General features: G+C 29.5%; 1 protein-coding gene across 1 annotated transcript; it reads left to right on the top strand.

Annotated features, from left to right (window-relative positions):
* Positions 1–989: 989 nt before the first annotated feature.
* LOC129972028 (zinc finger protein Xfin-like) lies at positions 990–17,289 on the top strand. The gene is made up of 2 exons (XM_056086009.1): positions 990–2,412; positions 15,542–17,289. The coding sequence occupies exons 1-2, from the start codon at positions 1,091–1,093 to the stop codon at positions 16,944–16,946; spliced, it is 2,727 nt and encodes a 908-aa protein (XP_055941984.1). The 5' UTR covers positions 990–1,090; the 3' UTR covers positions 16,947–17,289.
* Positions 17,290–18,471: the final 1,182 nt, after the last annotated feature.

Genomic DNA, 18,471 nt, shown 5'->3' with positions numbered 1-18,471 from the left:
TTTTCTATATTTTAAACAAATCTATGTTGAATGGGTCTCTTAATTTCTAAATATGGTCAAATGGCGTGAAACAGACTTGTAATCATTATCAAAATTTTCTCTTGCGAAATATTTGAAAAAGAATTGTCAAAAGGGATGAAGATTAAAGGTTTGCCATACTTCATTTTATTGATATTATATTTCTTCTCAGACCCATTACAAAATAATCCATCAGACACAATCTGATTAATGATACGTTTCTTAGATTTAAATCATTATGAATATGCTTTGATTTATTTTTTATCGCCAGAAAATAAAAGGAAAATGGCATCGATCCTTACGGGTCATCAGGAACAGAATCAAAACAATCGTAATTTGATCATATTATAAAATATTTAGCAAAATATTTTTAACAGAATCTCAAAGAATTTGAAACCATTTCACAGCGATTAGTGCAGTTGAGAGAACAGTATCATGCAAAATGTTTGTAATAAAATATAATTCAATGTAAAATTATAATTCACAGACATATATACTTCAAAATCTTATTCTTTTATTTTCTTCTTTTTTTAATATATTTTTCCACATTCTTCAATTTTACAAGAGTTTTGAACGTTCAAAACAATCATGAAAATACATTCAAAGCAATAAATTCGAATCAACTGCGGAACTCAGGTTGAAAAAATAATCTTCCAATACCCATATCTTCTAACCTAACTCTGTTCTAGTACGAGGCTTTTTAAATCATATTTTTTATACTAATAGGTTTTCAGATTACGCTAAATCAAGTAATATCATAGGTAATCATAAATCAAACAAAACTATCATAAAGCGAAGAATGATTTTACATATTTCAGTCTTATATTCTTCATTTGAATCGAATCCTGTATTTAAATTGAAGACAAAGGGCTCTAGCATGTTATTTAAGAAGCGATCCATTCATAATGTATTCAAGTTTCGTATCCGTTTTAACTGTAGAAAGTATTTTGAAATTTGAACAGCACCACAACTGAAGTATAAAAATGCTAAAGAAACAGAGATTCCTATTTCTTCTCCTCAATAACAGAGTCTTGTACATTTTTCATCTGACAGAATTTTAATTACATTGAAAATGATGGATCATTATCTTTGCAAACGTTGTGGTAAAACAGTGACACACGATGAGAATCACTCTTGCTTCCTTCGCAAGAAATTTGATTACAGGCATTCACAACAACGGCCAGTAGAATCATATAAAAACTGTGATGAAGTAAAAGACAAATCTACGCAGAATACGAATGACGATTCCCGGTGTTTAAGTCGAGCTTCAAGAAAAAACGGAAGTACAAAATATGAATTAATAAATTTGTCTTTGTTTCAAAATAATGAAAAAGAAAAACGTCTTTCTTCAGTGGAAAACCCTGGTAAGACTCTTTCAGAGAATTTCGGTAATGAACAACTAAGGAGTTCTTGTGACAGTTCATATTTTAATTCCATTTCAAATGTTCGGGCGATTGAAGTCCAAACTAATGGAAATGCATCATTGACTGCTTCTTCAGAAAATGTTGAATCCGGAAACAGACCTGAAAACGACCAACGCGAAACTGATGAAAAAATGATAGTTGTCATCGGAGCAGGTGGTGTTGACTTACAAAAGCAAAGAGTATCAGGTGTATCAGACTTGATCTATGCAACATCTGATGAAGAATGTAAAATGTCACTTGAAAATAGCAAATGGAAGACTTTGAATAAAGATAAAAGGGGTTTTATGGATTCTATAAAATGTGTTATCATAAATAATCTTTCAGATTATAATAAAATTTCTGGAATTGCGAATTCGACTGTGAATCCTGATTTGCCACCAGGGTGTAACGAGTCAAAAAATGGCAAAAGACAAGTGACAGAGGATATCAATGATGAAAATATTACGCTACAAATGCATTCTCAGGACATCATTAAGAACGAGAAAATGTCTATCGACGAGAAGGAACCTATTTCTTCCAAGGAAGAAGACAACGCCGTGCCTGGACCTTCCGGAGTCTGTCCTCGTAAAAAGAAATTCCCTAAGATCTGCAGTATTAAAGATACTCTTAAAACGCATCATCGAACGCGCACTAGCGACAAGCCCTTCATGTGCAATGTATGTAAGAAAAAATTCTCTTGTAAATCACATCGCAAAGCACATTTTCTCACCCACACCGGCGAAAGACCTTTCGTGTGCGACTTCTGTGAAAAAGGTTTTTCTCAAAAGGGTGATCTCAAGAAACATGTTAGGACCCACACCGGTGACAAACCTTTCGTTTGTGATTTTTGTAAAAAGAGTTTCCCTCGAAAGGATCATCTTATTATACATATTCGGACCCATACTGGCGAAAAGCCTTATAAATGCCCAATTTGTGGAACGGCTTTCACGACCAGCAGCGGTTGTAACAGGCATCGGAGGAGAAGGCATAAGTGAAATCAACTTGTAAATTACGGAAATAATTATTTTTATCTTGTATGGAATTATTTTACATTCTTAACCGAAACGAGACAACTTTAACTCAGAATGTTCAAAATTTTATTTTTAAAATACTGTACAAATTTTACTGTTTTGACGAAGCATATTTCCCCATATCAAAACTCTAAGCTGCTTGTATTATATTAATTATTGACAATGAAAATATATTTTAAGTTCAAATACATTTAAGTCTAAGAGTCTTAACGCTGTTTATATGTTTTTAATTTTAGTAAATATTTTAGTCAATTGATAATAAAAATAATCCGCTCCCTTCCAATAAAAAAATATTATTACTTGTTTTTGTTTTAAGTCCAAATTAAATTTTTTTCCAAAATTAATAATATTTACCATTTTAGTTTTTCAGAATATTTGGGAAATTTTTTAATGCTAACTTAGTGCCGTTTTTAAATAATGGTACATATTTTAACTGAACAAAAATACGTAGGTTTGGTTAATAATTGTTATAACTGACAACACTATTTTAAACTGGGTTAAGAAATATTTTTTTTAACTTCATGATTTATTAATGAATAATATTTACTGCAATTGGAAAATATAGATAAAACGTAAACTTTATTTTTATTATTAATGACAAATTTCTCAAAGAGTACCTTTCTTCATATCTTGAAGATCATGCTCTGCAAGAGATATTTATTGCATTATTGTAAAAGGTTTAATAAATGTTTTTATATTTGACCTAATATTCCAATGATTTTGTGATATTTTTCCCCTTTCAAGAAATTCTTTATGTCATTTTCTATGAAATAAATAAATTTATTATCATTTTTTTCCAATTATTTGTTTTATTTTTTATTATTGAGTATAAAGTGGGAGTTGACACATATAGGACAAATAAAATATGCAAATTTGCCTAATGTACATTTTTACTGCTGGGAATTTGGAGATCCAAAAGATGTTTTTGAAATATTTGTTCGTAATTTAATTAATCAAAGAACAAGTTAAATGTTGGCACGTTTGCACAATAATTTCCGAAATAAAAAATACATTTTCCACGATACTAAAATTTGAAGAAAATCATTTCAATTTTACATGTTTTAAACGTGTATTAGTGTTTTCTATTTTTAATAAATTAAAAAAAAACCATTTTTTAATTTTTATTTAGCAATATATTTAATTATAGATGTTAAACGTTGATCATTTCTTTGTTTTTATTAACATTTCATCTTATGTTTTTTTCCATTGTTAATGGTTTAGATATTATGATTCATCTTATTTTTTTGTGTTGAGTTTTTTTCAATATAAGGGATTCTTTTATTAAATTTTTTGAGTATTTTCGTACTTCAAATGAGCGTTTCAAATACCGCTGCCCTTTCTTGTAATGTAATCTCATCTTGTTTCGAAAACCATTGTTTTGTGCTGATGTGCCGGGGCATTTGATCTTCAATCTCTTCTCCTACATTTAAATGAATTATCATGTCTTCGAATCATTTGACTAGGAATGAATTCACTGGTCTTTATGTATTTAACGTAAAAGTGTTTTAAGCATTGCTTGAATTTCGAGCAGCGCGGTAGTGATAGAGCATCGTGATAGTGATAAAGTGATTACAGGAAAACGAAATTTTCAGGGTTTAAGCTGAATATATTAAATTTCTGTTATTGCAGAACAATGTGTCTGTACGCAATGAAAACACTAAAAAAATTCTTGGAAGTTTGAAAATGATGACGATAAACATAGTACACACTGGCGAGTGGCCCTTACTTGTGCGATATATGCATTTAATAAACAAATGCTATTTCAAATTGTATTTGCCTAATGTACTATTGTAATGTACGTTTGCCTAATTCAATGCTATTTCAATTCGAAAATAAAAAATCTGTTTTTATTGGCGCAGATGAATTTTACAAAGAATTCGTTTTTTTTTTAATTTATTGAGATTTGCTTGATCGAACACATTTTTTCTTCTACATAGTTTAATAAAGGTTAAAGTTGGTTTTTTTTCTTTAGAAAAGATTTCCAGATTATTTTCCATGCCGTTTCACTTTCATTCAGTTTGTAAAAAAAATTAATAAGAAAGAACGCTGAAAGATGTTGCTTTTTCATTCAATTGAGTGTTAAATGTTCCTTTTATGTGAGAATGAGAAATTCTTACAATTTTATGTATGTAGGTTGAATTAAATTAATACTCTTATAAAAGATAAGCAAAGATTAATATTTGCTTCTGAATTACATTCTTAATTCTTCAAGTGGAATTCTGAAGTTACAAGATGCTTGATTTAAATTCTTTATAGTTCTATAACTTAACATCCTGAACCCTTTCACATACAATGAGTTATTTGATTCATGCATCGAATTACTACATTTTTAATTTTATATATGAAATTAAGAGAAAGTAATTTAAACTGCAAAATTACCTTAAAATTGCTTCAATATCTGAAATAATCTCACGTCATTATAAGAGTGAAAATAATTATAAATGATCCAATTTTGATGTGTCATTTAATTAGGAAATTAAGGAAATTCGAAGGTCAAAGAGCTAGTTAGCTATTCAAATTTTTCTGAAATTAATATTTTTACTTCTGATTCAACTATTTCTCCGTTATGCCTTTATTTTATTGTTTTAGAGATTGTTCATTACAAATGCCTTTTACTGGTTGAAGTACTGAATCTCCATCTGCTTTTGTTTCATATGTATGCAAGAAAATTTTTAACTCTGAGAAATGCATGATAGTACTTTTTATATGTATCTCATGAGAGATAAGAAAAATTTAGCATTTTATTGTGAAATAATTTATAATTTGTGATTTTCAATTTAAATTATTTCGGTATGTTTGTAATATTTTTAAAGACATGAACACCCTTTTTTTTACTAATTGAAAACTTGAACTTTTATAAAATCTCACTGAGCTGCGCATGTTTTAACCTCAAAAGTATATCTGTATGAAATTTGGTAGACTTGATTTAAACGTTGTTTACTTTACACATTGTTAATACACTCGCACATAGAGGGAGAGAGTTTTCTTTTAATTAATATAGAAAGAGAAGGAGGGAATCGACGTGAACAGAGATACCCTATCTTCAAGTCGAAAGGAAAAAGAGGGGAGGGGAATTACAAATGGAAGGCGAAGGAAAGCATTCATTTTGAAGGAGATAGGATAGGATAGGATAGGTACCTTTTGAATTAAGATACCTAATGTAAATGCATTTTCAATATGCACCAATCTATCATGAAACCTGAAAGTAATAATAACTCAATCCATATATTTCATTATACAGGGTGTTTCAAAACTCATAGGTAAAAATTTAAGTGGCGATAGGAAACATCTAAACAAGCAATTTTCACCACACAATGCATGGGCTTAGAACAAGCAGTGAACCGCTAGGAGGCATCCGTCACTGTCACATGAAAGAAAAAAACATCAAACGGAAAGAGGAGGTACTAAACAATTTTATTGATAACTTGTATGGCAAAATTATAGAAATTGCCTGCTATAATGCAGATGTTGCACCTGCGAAGTAGTAAGGTTTTCCAGTATTCCGGATTCACGCATCCGGCATTTTAAAGACAGTGCCGGCAACAACAAAAATCTTGGTAACTAGGTCTTCGTCGGAGACGATAGGGCTTTCATAGGCGATACTTTTCAAATGGACCCACTGGAAACAGACAGGAAAAATTGGGTGAGCGTGTCAGTCAAGGTATGGGCCCACCCAGACCAAACCTTCCAACTTGGCATCTCGGAAAACGCTCTCTGTACAGTCTTGCGGCTTCAAATGCAATCCCACTAGCCAGACCATACATAAATTGCATGCCCGCCTTTTCCTGATTACTGTACGTCGCCATACGTTCTGAAATCAACTGTAGAAATGACGATGTGAAATAAAATTGCGTTTTATACTTTTAATTACAGCGCCATCTAGCGGTTCACCGCTTGTTCTCTGCCCATGCATTGTATTGTGAAAATTCCTTGATTAGATGTTTTCTATTACCTTTTAAATATTTGTATATTAGTTTTGACATACCCTGTATATATTTTCATATAAGTTATTTTTTTTAAATCCTGCACAAAATTTTAATTAACATAATATGGAAAATGAGTTTAAATTAAAATGTGATGAGAAGACAAGGAATGTTCAAAAATAATTGAAAGATTTGCCGCACACTACACACATCACTTGTATCAAGGATATCATAGGTTTTAGTTTAGTTATATTAATGTCGCTGTTTTAAAGCATCACTAGGACTATTTTGGAACGACCCTCGTAATTTTGAACCCCGGTCAGATGACGAGGGTGACACCTAAGCTGGTACCTCCCTCTACAAATTTCCAACCCACCCCAGGAGAATTTCATAGGATAATCTTTATTTCGTAAATAAAAAGAGATTAAATTGACAATAATATTATCGATTCGAAATTAATTCATTACGTTGACCCACTAATTAACAACTTAGTTGCCACTAATGCCATTTGCCTCCTGCCTGTAATTAGCATTGGATTCGAGGATAGTTTCTCTGATAAAGAGAGAGTAAAAGGAAGATCATCTGTTTAATAAATCAAAACACAATCGGAAATTACGGCGAAGGATGTGCTAATCAAATCTACGGAATAGCATTTTAAATTTGAATCTTATGAAGATAGAAGCAATTTCATTTTCCATATTACATACAGTCATTCAAAAAAGTATTGGACACTTAGCATGAATAACTACAAAGCTATTTATAAAATTATTCATCACATTAAAAGAAAAACAAAGTGAATCAAGAAATATTTTAACATTTGATGTACAATTAGTAAGCAAAATTTATTTTCATGGTAAAATTATAATTTGATCTAGCTTTTCAAATATAGTTCAAAGGCAAATAGGAATCAAAAAAGTATTGGGACACTTTTGAAATGAGAAAGTCAACAGACATACAGCACATCAGTAGAACTGAATTTACTTCTACATTTTTTAACTATAATTTTAAACATAAAATTTTCAATAACTAATATAAGTTACAGAAGAAATGACGAGATACAAAGATATATCGGTTGATTTGCGAAATCTTGTAATAAGTCATTGGAAAAATGGAAGATTAATTCGCTTTATAGATCACATCTTGAATCGAGTAAGTCTACTGTTTTTAACTTTATTTAGAGGTTCAAGAAATTAAATAGTGTTCAAAACAAGCAAAGAGCAGGGCGTCCAAGGACATTTAATGAACGTGAAATGAGGTAGATTATAAAATAAATTCACTTTCATTCAAAAACTAGAGCAGTAAATTTGACTACACGATGTAAAAGAAAGTTTGGGCTTCTGAACTGTCTGAACCAGTCAGAATGAAATGAACCAAACATTTCTGAAACTGTCAGAAATGTTTTAAGAAAGCATAAATATACGGCAGAATATCTCACAAAATGCCCTACATCAGCAAAGCAAATCGACAAGCTAGGGTTTCATTTGCTGAAATGTTTGTAAAACAGCCTAAAGAATTTTAGGAAAATGTAATTTTTTTTGATGAAAGTAAATATAACATTTTCGGATCGGATGGCAAGCAAAACGTTTGACTCGAAGCAAATACAGCTATGCATGTCAAAAATTTAAGACCTGCTGTCAAAAATGTAGGTGCAAATCAAATTGTCTGGGGTTGTATGGCAAGCATTTGTATCTGGAATTTCCATTTTATTCGTTGTAATCAATTGGTAATTTATTTTATTGGTAAAGATAAACATGTCTATCTCTACATTTCCAAGCCAAACTTAAAGCAAATTGCGAGCTCAAGACATTTTAAATTTTAAAAAGGTAATGACCCTAATCATAGAGGACCCGTCATTGATATCTGCAAGTAATGGGTCCTCTACCACTGTCCTAGTGTTATTAAGACTCTTCACTTGTCCCGTCTATATGCTTTTCAATCACGGAATTCAAACCGAGATTCAAATTATGCACCATATTGTAGCTATCCGAATTAGAAAAAGAAATAATAAAGATACAAGGGAAACTGTCTATATCAAATCAGATATAGGATATGTATGCATGATTTTACGCTAACTTCATACAATAAAAATGAGTATGAGATGAATTCTTAAAAAAATTGCACCACAGATGTGATTGAAATTTAAGTCTAATTAGTGGACTGTAAAACACGCTATTTAGAAGTATTTGAAGGAGCTGGTGTGGAAACATATTAATTTTGAACTTAAAATTAATTTGCATGTTACAGAAAAAATTCTTTTACTCTAGTATGAAACTGTTTCAAATTCTTTATTGAATTGAAGAAATTGTAATTGTCATAATTTTATTTTTTAAATATCTTTACAAATTCTAATTTTATTTTAAAAATTTATTTTCGAATTCTATTATTTTGAAGAAGAATATTTCTTTATTTCAAACATATAAGCTGTTACTTTGTAATTGAAACATTCTTGACGATGCAAATAAGTTTTTCTGTTCAAATGATTTTAAAGCTAATTTTTTAAAATTTTGTATGTTTTTCATATTTTTTAAACTAAAAAGATAAATCATTGTCAGTTGAAACCAAAAATACAGGTTTCAACTGTTTTCCTATAAAAATATCATTATTATTTATTTTGTATTTAATTCATAAATTAAATATTTCCGAATTTATTGATATTTACCTTTAAAATTCTATTTCTACTAAGCATTTGAACAAAAAAGTAAATGCCATCTTAGCGCCAGTTTTAAATAATGGCTCGTATTATAACATCGATTAATAATTCGCGTAAAAAATATATTTTTTAATGTAAATAACAAACTCCAAAGACTGTCTTAACATATTCCCGCAAACCGCAATTTTTTTTTTGAGCATTACTTTTTTTATTATGATTTTTTGAAGTTTGCACGAATTTATGCCGCACCTGGTATATGACGAATTTCGCAAGTATTGGCTTTCTTTATATATCGAAGATTGTGTTCTGTAAGAGACATTCAATGAAATTTACGAATATTTTAATAAACATGTTCATATTAGTAACGAGTTTTCAATATCCTTGTGACATTTTTTTTCTTTCAAAGAAATTCTTTTTGATTATTTTCTATAAAAGAAATAAATTCATCAAATTCAGTGTCAATTTTATTTTTAAGGATTTGTGTAATCTGCTTTAATGATAAAAGATAAATGTGTGTGTTAACATTATAATACAAACGGAATTCTTAACTTTGGCAAGTGCTCATTTTCAATGTTGGAAATTTCCAGTTCGGAACGAGGTTTTTTCAACTTGTATGAGCATTTATATTAATTTTTAAAAAGCGAAATTTTGGCATGTTTCTGCTATAATTTAAGAATTCCAAAAATTATATTTACAACATTCTAAAATTCGAAGCATTGTCATTTCAATGATACAAGTTTTAGAGATAAATCAACTATGTGCCGCTTTTGAATAATAGCACTGATTGCGACATTTCAGCCAAATAAATGGACTTACAATCGAATAACAACATTAATAATCGATTTTAATTTGGAATTTGTTTAATCAATTGATTTTAAATTCGATGTTAATAAAAAATATTATTATTTGGAAGCATTATATTCAAATCCACCATTATTATATACATTACTATAGACAATCCCAAGTATTTGCATTAATTCCAAGCATTTCATGAGATTTTTCCATCAGTAAAGATAAAATAAAACATGAATTTTTTTTCTATCAATGACAAATTTTTCAAAATATTCCTTTCCTTAAATATTTAAATTTTTCTTTATAATTGAAATTTAATGCACTTTGTGAATGCTTCTGAAAAATAATTTTATATTATGCAAAATATTCTAATGTTACTGTGATAGTTTTTTTCTTCTTTTCCGGAATTTCTGTGGTCATTTTCTATGAAAAAAAATCAGTTGTTTCAATGCCAGTTTTATTTTCATCGATTTATGTAATCTCTACTAATAATAATTATTAATTTGTAAACGCGGTTAAGGGGAAGTCTGCTGGGAATCGCGTTTGCTAACCAGAAACTGATGCTGTTGAAAGAGGAGATGAAGATAGCATTAATAAGCTGAAAGGGGAATTTTATTATCGACAAACACACAGCTTATCAGGAGAAATCCCTAACTGGTGTCTGGTCACCAATATTTCCCTTGATTTCAGGAATAATGTACGCTTAGGTGTGATGAAAAAGAAGCTGAATTTATGGATGAAAGAAGACATTGCGGATAATGGGCGTATATCCTATAGAGAAAAAGCAACGATATCTAATAAAGTAGAGGCATTTAACAAATATATATCTAAGGAATATAATAGATGGCCACGCTGGTTGGATAACTTAAAATAATTGCAAAGCCATAGAATTCAGACAGTTTTTACTTTACACAAGACAAGAATTTTGGATTTACAGGAAACTTGGGATTCATCTGAATATATTAATATTTTTCTCTTTCAAGTGTATGTAAGAATGCTCATTGTTGAAACTATTGAAGTATTTCTTAATCACACCAAGCAGTTTAGTTTTCTAATTTAATTGGTTTGACGAAATATATGGCATTCAAAATGTATAGTAAAAGAGAAATGGGCTCATACATGTCACATTACGTAATAATGCGTTTTAAGCTTCATAATGTCAGTCTTTTCAAATTTGAAAATTGCATACAACAGTTAATAAGGAAATCAGAGAAGTCCCTTTAATAGTTGTAGAAAATATATCAAGAAATATCTGTTATAAAAACTATAACTTTTGCAGGAAATGAAGAAATTAATTGTGATTCTATGATAAAAATCCATTTGGATTGTTTTGTTCTGAATTGAATTCGAAAAATGATAGATTTTGCAATTTGAAATAAGGAGAGATAGTATTAATTTAAAAAATTGAAAAATAATCGCATGGCAATGGTACTATCAATAGCGTTGTACATTTTTAAACTGAAGGGAGCTTTATATTTTTATTGAAATCATCTTTTCTTGGTACTTGCGTAGTAAGCTAACTTCCATTCTTGAGATGTTTCAGACATTACAGAAAAGTTTGCTCTTTAGGCTATGGGAGAGGAAAGTGTAATGCTACTTTTGATGACATCAGATTAATGCAAATCGAAGTACACATAAATGTATCATCTTGTAATATTGAATTTCATGCATATTACTGCAATTATCGAGTTCGTTTGCTCCTACATATTTTCACTCGATTAAAACTAAATGAATTGTAGAAAAAAAATTTAGTACCTTTAAAAATGAAAATTATGTTTCGAAATTAAAACATCTGCTCAGAAATAAGAACTGCCATCGCTGTTTTCACATAACTAAAGGTTCAATGTTACGCAACATTTGTCAGAAGGACGTAGTTCCTTTCCTTTTATTTTCAACACCCTGCCTTTAGTTTCGAGATTGTATTCAATTTTGATGTTCTGCTTTCCTAACTGATTCGAATGCATATTGAAAACAATGAAATCCACATTTTAGGAATGCCATGTAAATATTCAATTCATTGAAATGAACTTATGAGCAGTAAATAAACCTAATCATAAATTGCGACACTGCATGCATCCTCTTCTCATCTCAGGAATTGGTCAATGATATTGCACGGTTTATTTCTTCCGCTCGTCTTCAAATTTTAAAGCAAATATTTCAATTAAAAAAAAAACTTTTTACCCATTTATTCAAGATCTGTATTTGTTTCTAAAATTTACGCAATTTATTCGCAGTTCTTACTTCTTTTCAACGATAAATGGAATTTTGAAAAATGAGTACTGACCAATGTTAGTGTCTTATTTATCTGTACAGAAGACTCCATTCGAAAATTAGTCTGCATTCAGATGCAATTTGACACGATGAAAGAAAATAAACAGCTGATATTATAAATGTTGGCAAATAACAAGAAAAAGACAACACCTTAAATTACAGACTGGAAATGATAAGAGGTTGAAATTAGCTTCTGAGACTTTAACCCATTGCACTCGGATATTGACTCTCACTGACCATTCAAAACGGCTCATCATTTTGACGTTTTATTTATTTATTTAATTTTGCTTATTAAAAATACCTGCAGAATAATAAGATGCAAATTAAGTAAACGGGAAAATTCGACTTAAAAAATTATATATACTTATATTTCGTAGCAATAAACAAGTCTTTGTATTAAATGAAATAATTACGTATCGAATTACTTTTACGAGTGCAAAAGGTTAAATGAGTTATGCACCTTGGTGGAAATGGTAAAAGAAAATTATCGGCAAAAAATTGTAAATAAATAAATGAGGAGAATGAAAAATTATTTCTTTTCTTTTCTGAAAGCCGATGGTGATTGTGGGGGCCTAAGGGTGCATGGATTTGAAATACATTATTCCATGATTGAAAACAAATTGCGGAAGAAGAAAAATATCAAATTTCTTACAAAAAGGAAGCATTCAGTTTGAAACTGAATAGAAGAAAAACATAAAAACAATCAGTATTCAATATTGATCACAAAAGGAATAAAACCTGCTTCATTTTGTCCCATACGAAATAATTTGCTACAAACATGATTCACACGTTTTTATAATGTGCATTTTATCTTATTGTTTTCACGGGAACTTAATGTTAGATATTTGAATGACTCTTTCTCCTCCTACAAGTAGTGAATAAAATTTCCAAAGATTCCAAACCAGGATTTTTCATTATTAGAAACTATGCTGTAGTTTCGTGTACGTATAAATATTTCCTTTTATAGAATCTGATTCTATATTCAATATTAAATTCTCGTTTAAAGTTCCACGAGGCTGTCCTTCGTTTATATTCATTATGCTTGCAATGAATGGCGTCTTCAACTGAACAATACTGTGCTGTTTTTGAAGAGTATTTGAACACAACAGAAGATTATTACTTGTTATTGAGTTTGTGTTTTGATCACTGAATTTGTCTCATTATATTTCCTAGCATTTGTGAAATTCAAAAGGTGTTAATCCATATAAGTTGCGTTTGTTTTGAAACCTTGGAACTAGACTTAAAATGCAATCAACATTATGATTTTATTTTCATGCAATGAATACCGGATATCCTTTTCTTGAAAATATGTTGCATCATCTTTGTTTTTCAGAAAAAAAAGTGGGAATTATGTAAGAATATTCACCATCTTATTTATAAGAAATTAAATATTCTTTCAGGAAAAATCTATCTTCTGTCCTTCTAATTAATCTTCTGGGTCTTTTAATTTCGAACATTGATCAAATGATGTGAACTGTTAATCAACAACAATATTTATGCTGGTGAAATATTTGAAATAGAAAATCCCAAACTGTTCAAGATAAAAGAATTGCAAGATTTGTTTCCGGATTTTATTTTACTGATGTTGTATTGCTTCTCAGTCCCATTCGAAAATAATTCTTCAGACACAATCTGATTACTGAAATATAACTTAGAATTAAATAATCATAAAAATGCATTGAAATTTATTTTTATCAGCAGAAAATAAATAGAAAACCGAATCGCTTCTTTTTGTTTATGGGGTGACGAAATAAACAAAAAATCTTAATTTAATCTTTAAAATATTGCGATAAATAGTTTTTTTAACAGAATCTTATTGGAATTCAAACCATTTCATAGCTATTAGTGCAGTTGAGTGATTACATTCATAGAAAATAATTTTAATAAAATGTAAGCCTTTATTTAATATACATGTATAATTATATTTTAATATCTTAACCAACGGGAGGATTCAGATTTTAAAAAAAAAAATATTACATCACACATGCACACATTTTTGCTATTAATACCATCTCATCATTTTCATGCTGTAAATTAAATTTTGTTTGACATTAGAAAATGAACTAATTATCGCAATAATTTCATCTAACAGCGTCCTATCTTTCCATACTTTGCATTGTTATTTCTCTTTTATGCTATATAATATTTTACATGCTGAATATTGATCCACTTGTAGATAAGATTGTAGAAAATCAAAATTTCCCGCCATCATGCATTCCTGCGCTCTTTTAAATACCGAATTCATTTAATTTAAGAAATTTAAAATTAAAATGCATAACAAAGGACAAAATCTGAATAGGTTTGATGTTTAAACTTTCATGCAATAATATCGGACTTTAAACAAAAGCTAAGTCTATTTTGAAAGGAAATCCTAATTTAAGATTACGGTCTAATAAAGAGGCAAGCACTTGAGTAGACCCTTAATGAGCATTAAAGTATTCTTGTGAAAGCTTTGAAATAGAAAAGATTAATCGATCAAAATTGATAAGATTCAAGAAATAAAAAAAAATTCGAATTTCATTTTACTGATATTATACTTTCCATTCTAAAACAGTCTTTTATATATAATATAATAACAGAATTACAAGTTACAAGCAAATGACTATGAAAATGCATTCGATTGTATCTCTATTCACTCAAAATAAATGCAAATCAAATCTTCTGCAATAATTATGAGAAAAAGGAAAAAGAAAAAAGAAATTGATTTTATTATGAAAATATTATTAAAATATCAATTAACTGAATTTCGTGGAATTTTAAATGTTTTCCTATTTGCTAGTACATTAAGAGGGAAAAAATCATAGAAACGTTTCTGGTAAAAGTTCGTTTAAGGTAAATTTTCATTTTATGGACAGTATATTTCTATTTTAAAATCTGATTCATGCCCTTTATTTTTTATTTTTTTTATAATACCTTCTTTCATAGACAGATATATTTTGCCTGACAGGAGTTTTGATTGTTGAAATGAAAGATCAATATACACTCAAAGTAATAACTTCGAATCAATCGTGGAATTCAGGTTAAAAACAATCTTCCTTTTTCTAGGTTTCTACGCTATCTCTGTGAGGGTAATAGGCATTCTAGATCATAATATTTATTTTTGTTTTAACTCAGTTGCTATCTAGATTAAGATAAGGATATCACAAATAAACACATGAAGAGAATGTGGATTTTAAATATTAGACACTGGATATTTGAATTTATGGCAAAGGGCTCTAGCACGTTATTTAATAAATGAAACATTCATAATTTATTCATCGTTGAATATACTTTAACTATAACCATAAGTACCAAATGTAAATCTCATCAACAACGTTTACAGCATTAAACTGTAGAAGACAAGAAAATCTACGTTTTTCAACTATTTAAGAATTATTTAAAAAAATTTGATAAGTCGGAATTTTATTTTTGTTGGAAATTAATGGCTCGATACTTTTGCCAAATTTGTCGCAGAGTACTGACTTACGGTGAGCATCATCCTTGTGTATTTTATAAGAATGATGACAACGTGTATTCACTGCCAATGACAGGAAGTTCAGATGAAGATAATGAAGAAGACAAAGACAAATGTACAGAAAATTCGAATGAGAATTCTTTGTATTTAAGTCAGTCTTTCCAACAAAAGGAAAATAAAGAATTTGAGCTGATTAATTTATCGCTGTATCAACATAATGAAGAATTTAAGCCGCTTCCTACAAAAGTAAACAAGTCCAGGATTTCTGCAGAGTGCTCCGACAATGCACAACTAAGTGATCCTTGTGATATTTCTTATTTTTATCGCATTTCAGATGCTCAGGGGACGGAAGTGCAAGGCAAAGAAAACACATCTTTTACAGCTTCTTCAGAAAACATTGAATCTGCTCATAGACCTGAAATCGTCCATCGTGAAGCTTATGAAGAGACGACAGTTTCAGCCGGGTCAAGTGGTTTTCAGATACAAAATCAAAGTGCATCAGGTGTATCAGACCTGCTCTATGCAACAACTGATGAAGAATATAAAACTTCTCTTGAAAATAGCAAATGGCAAACTTTGAATTACGATAAAAAAAAATTTATTGATTCTCTAGAATGTGTCGTCAAAACAGGTCATTCAGAAAGTAAAAGTATTTCTGGAAATGAAAATTTGATTTTGAAGAATGTCTCAGAGTGTTTAAATCATAAAAATATTTCACCTGAAATGCATTCTCAAGGTCACAATAATAAGAAGAAATGGAGTACCGACTTGAAGGAACCTATCTCTACCAAGGAGGATGACAATGCTGTAGCTGGTCCTTCCGGATTCTGTTCTGGTAAGAAGAAATTTCCTAAGAACTCTTGTAAGAAAGATACTCCTAAAACGAATTATCGAACACGCACTAGCGAGAAGCGCGATATATGCAAGAAGCAGTTCTCTCAAAAATCAGGTCTCAACCTACATTACATAACCCACACGGGCAAAACGCCTTATGCATGTGATGTATGCGGAAAAGAATTTACTCAAAAAACAGATCGCGACAGACATCATCGAACCCATACCGGTGAGAGACCTTTTGTGTGCTACTTCTGCAATAAAGGTTTTGCTCGAAAGTGTAATCTTAAGAATCATGTTAGGACTCATACTGGCGAAAAGCCTTTTGTATGTGATGTTTGTAATGAAGCTTTCGCTCGAAACGGTACTCTTAAAACACATGCTCGTACCCACACTGGAGAAAAGCCTTTTGTATGTGATGTTTGTAATGAAGCTTTCGCTCAAAAGGGTACTCTTAAAACACATGCTCGTACCCACACTGGAGAAAAACCTTACAAGTGTCCATTTTGTGGAAAAGCTTTCACGACCAGCAGCAATTGTAATTTCCATCAGAGGAGCGCGCATAAGTGAAATCAACTTGTAAACTACCGAAATAATTCTTTTAATCTTGTATGGAACTATTTTACATTCTTAGCCGAATTTAAACAATTTTAATATGTGAGGACACACGGGGGAGAAAAACCTTATTAATGTCCAGATTGTGAAATGACATTCGCGCACAACAGCGATTGTAAAAAGCATCACAGAAGAAAGCACGGGTGAAAGTAATCAGCAAATTACAGAAATAATTATTTTACACTTCCACGAAATTTTTTTTTACATTCTTTATCGAAATTTTATAGAATTAAGGAATTTTAAGTGAAAGTTGTTATAATTTTATTTTTAAATTTACTGTATGAATTTTATTCCTTTGACGAAGTATATTTACTGATACAGAAATCATAAGATTATTGTATTTTATTAATAATTGACAAGGAAAATATATTTTCAGTTCAAATGCATTTATATCTGAGTGTATGAATATTGCTTATATTTTTCAAATCCTAATAAAAATTTTAACACATTTATATTAAAAATTCATTTTATCCTCTCTTCAAATAAAATTATTTTGGTTTTGATTTTCGCTCAATATTAAATATTTCCAAATTTAATGGTATCTACCGTTTTATTTATAGCTTTTTAGAGTATTTCGGAAAACATTTTAATGCTAATTTAGTACTGGTTTTAAATAATGTTACGTAATAAGATATTTTAACTGAAAAAATTACTTAAGTGCGGTAAATAATTGTAATAATCGATAAATTAATGCAAGCAACACTTTTTTTAATTTGATGTTTTCTTAATGAATAATATTTGCTGCAATTGGAAAATATAGATAAAAAAAATATATTTTTAATATTAATGACGAATTTCGCAAGGAGTACCGTTCTTCATATCTTGAAAATCGTTCTCTACAAGAGATATTTAATGCATTTTTGTAAAAAGTTAATAAATATTTTTATATTAGACCTAAAATATCAATATCTCTGTGATATATTGTTTTTCTTTGTAAGAAATTCTTTGTAGTCATTTTCAATGAAATAAATAAATTCAATAGCAGTTTTTCCCAATGATTTGTGTAATCCTTTTTGGTACTTAAGATAAACATGTGAGTTGACACATGCATGAATTGCAAAATTTGCAAATTTGTCTAATATACATTTTCAATGTGGGGAATTTGAAGGACCCACCGGTGTTTTTGAAATGTTTGGTAGCAATTTAATTAATTTTAAAACACACATCATTTAGACAATAAATTTCCAATGAAAAAAATTGTTTTTAAACATACCAAAATTCGAAGCATAATCATTTCAATGATAAGTTTTAGACGCGTCATTGTATTTTCTATTTTTAACACATTAAACAAAATTGTTTAAACTTATTTTGCATTAATATGTTTCATTGTTGAAGTGAAAATCTGATTATTTTCATTTTTCTTAACTTTTTATCTTGTATTTTTCTATTGCTAATGTTCAAATTATTATGATTCGGCGGATTTTGCGTGTTGTGTGTGTTTTTTTTTTTTTTTTTTTTTTTTTTTTTTTTTTTAATGTAA

The sequence above is a fragment of the Argiope bruennichi genome, chromosome 6 (genome assembly GCF_947563725.1).
Source record: "Argiope bruennichi chromosome 6, qqArgBrue1.1, whole genome shotgun sequence".
Lineage (NCBI taxonomy): Eukaryota > Metazoa > Arthropoda > Arachnida > Araneae > Araneidae > Argiope > Argiope bruennichi.
This window is presented reverse-complemented; position numbering and strand designations above follow the sequence as displayed.

Bases quoted from the DNA above. Each gene is read 5' to 3' on its own strand.
- LOC129972028 (XM_056086009.1), top strand. From the start codon at position 1,091: ATGATGGATCATTATCTTTGCAAACGTTGTGGTAAAACAGTGACACAC. The intron at 2,413-15,541 runs GTGAAATCAACT...AATTTGTCGCAG, and splicing joins CATCGGAGGAGAAGGCATAA to AGTACTGACTTACGGTGAGC.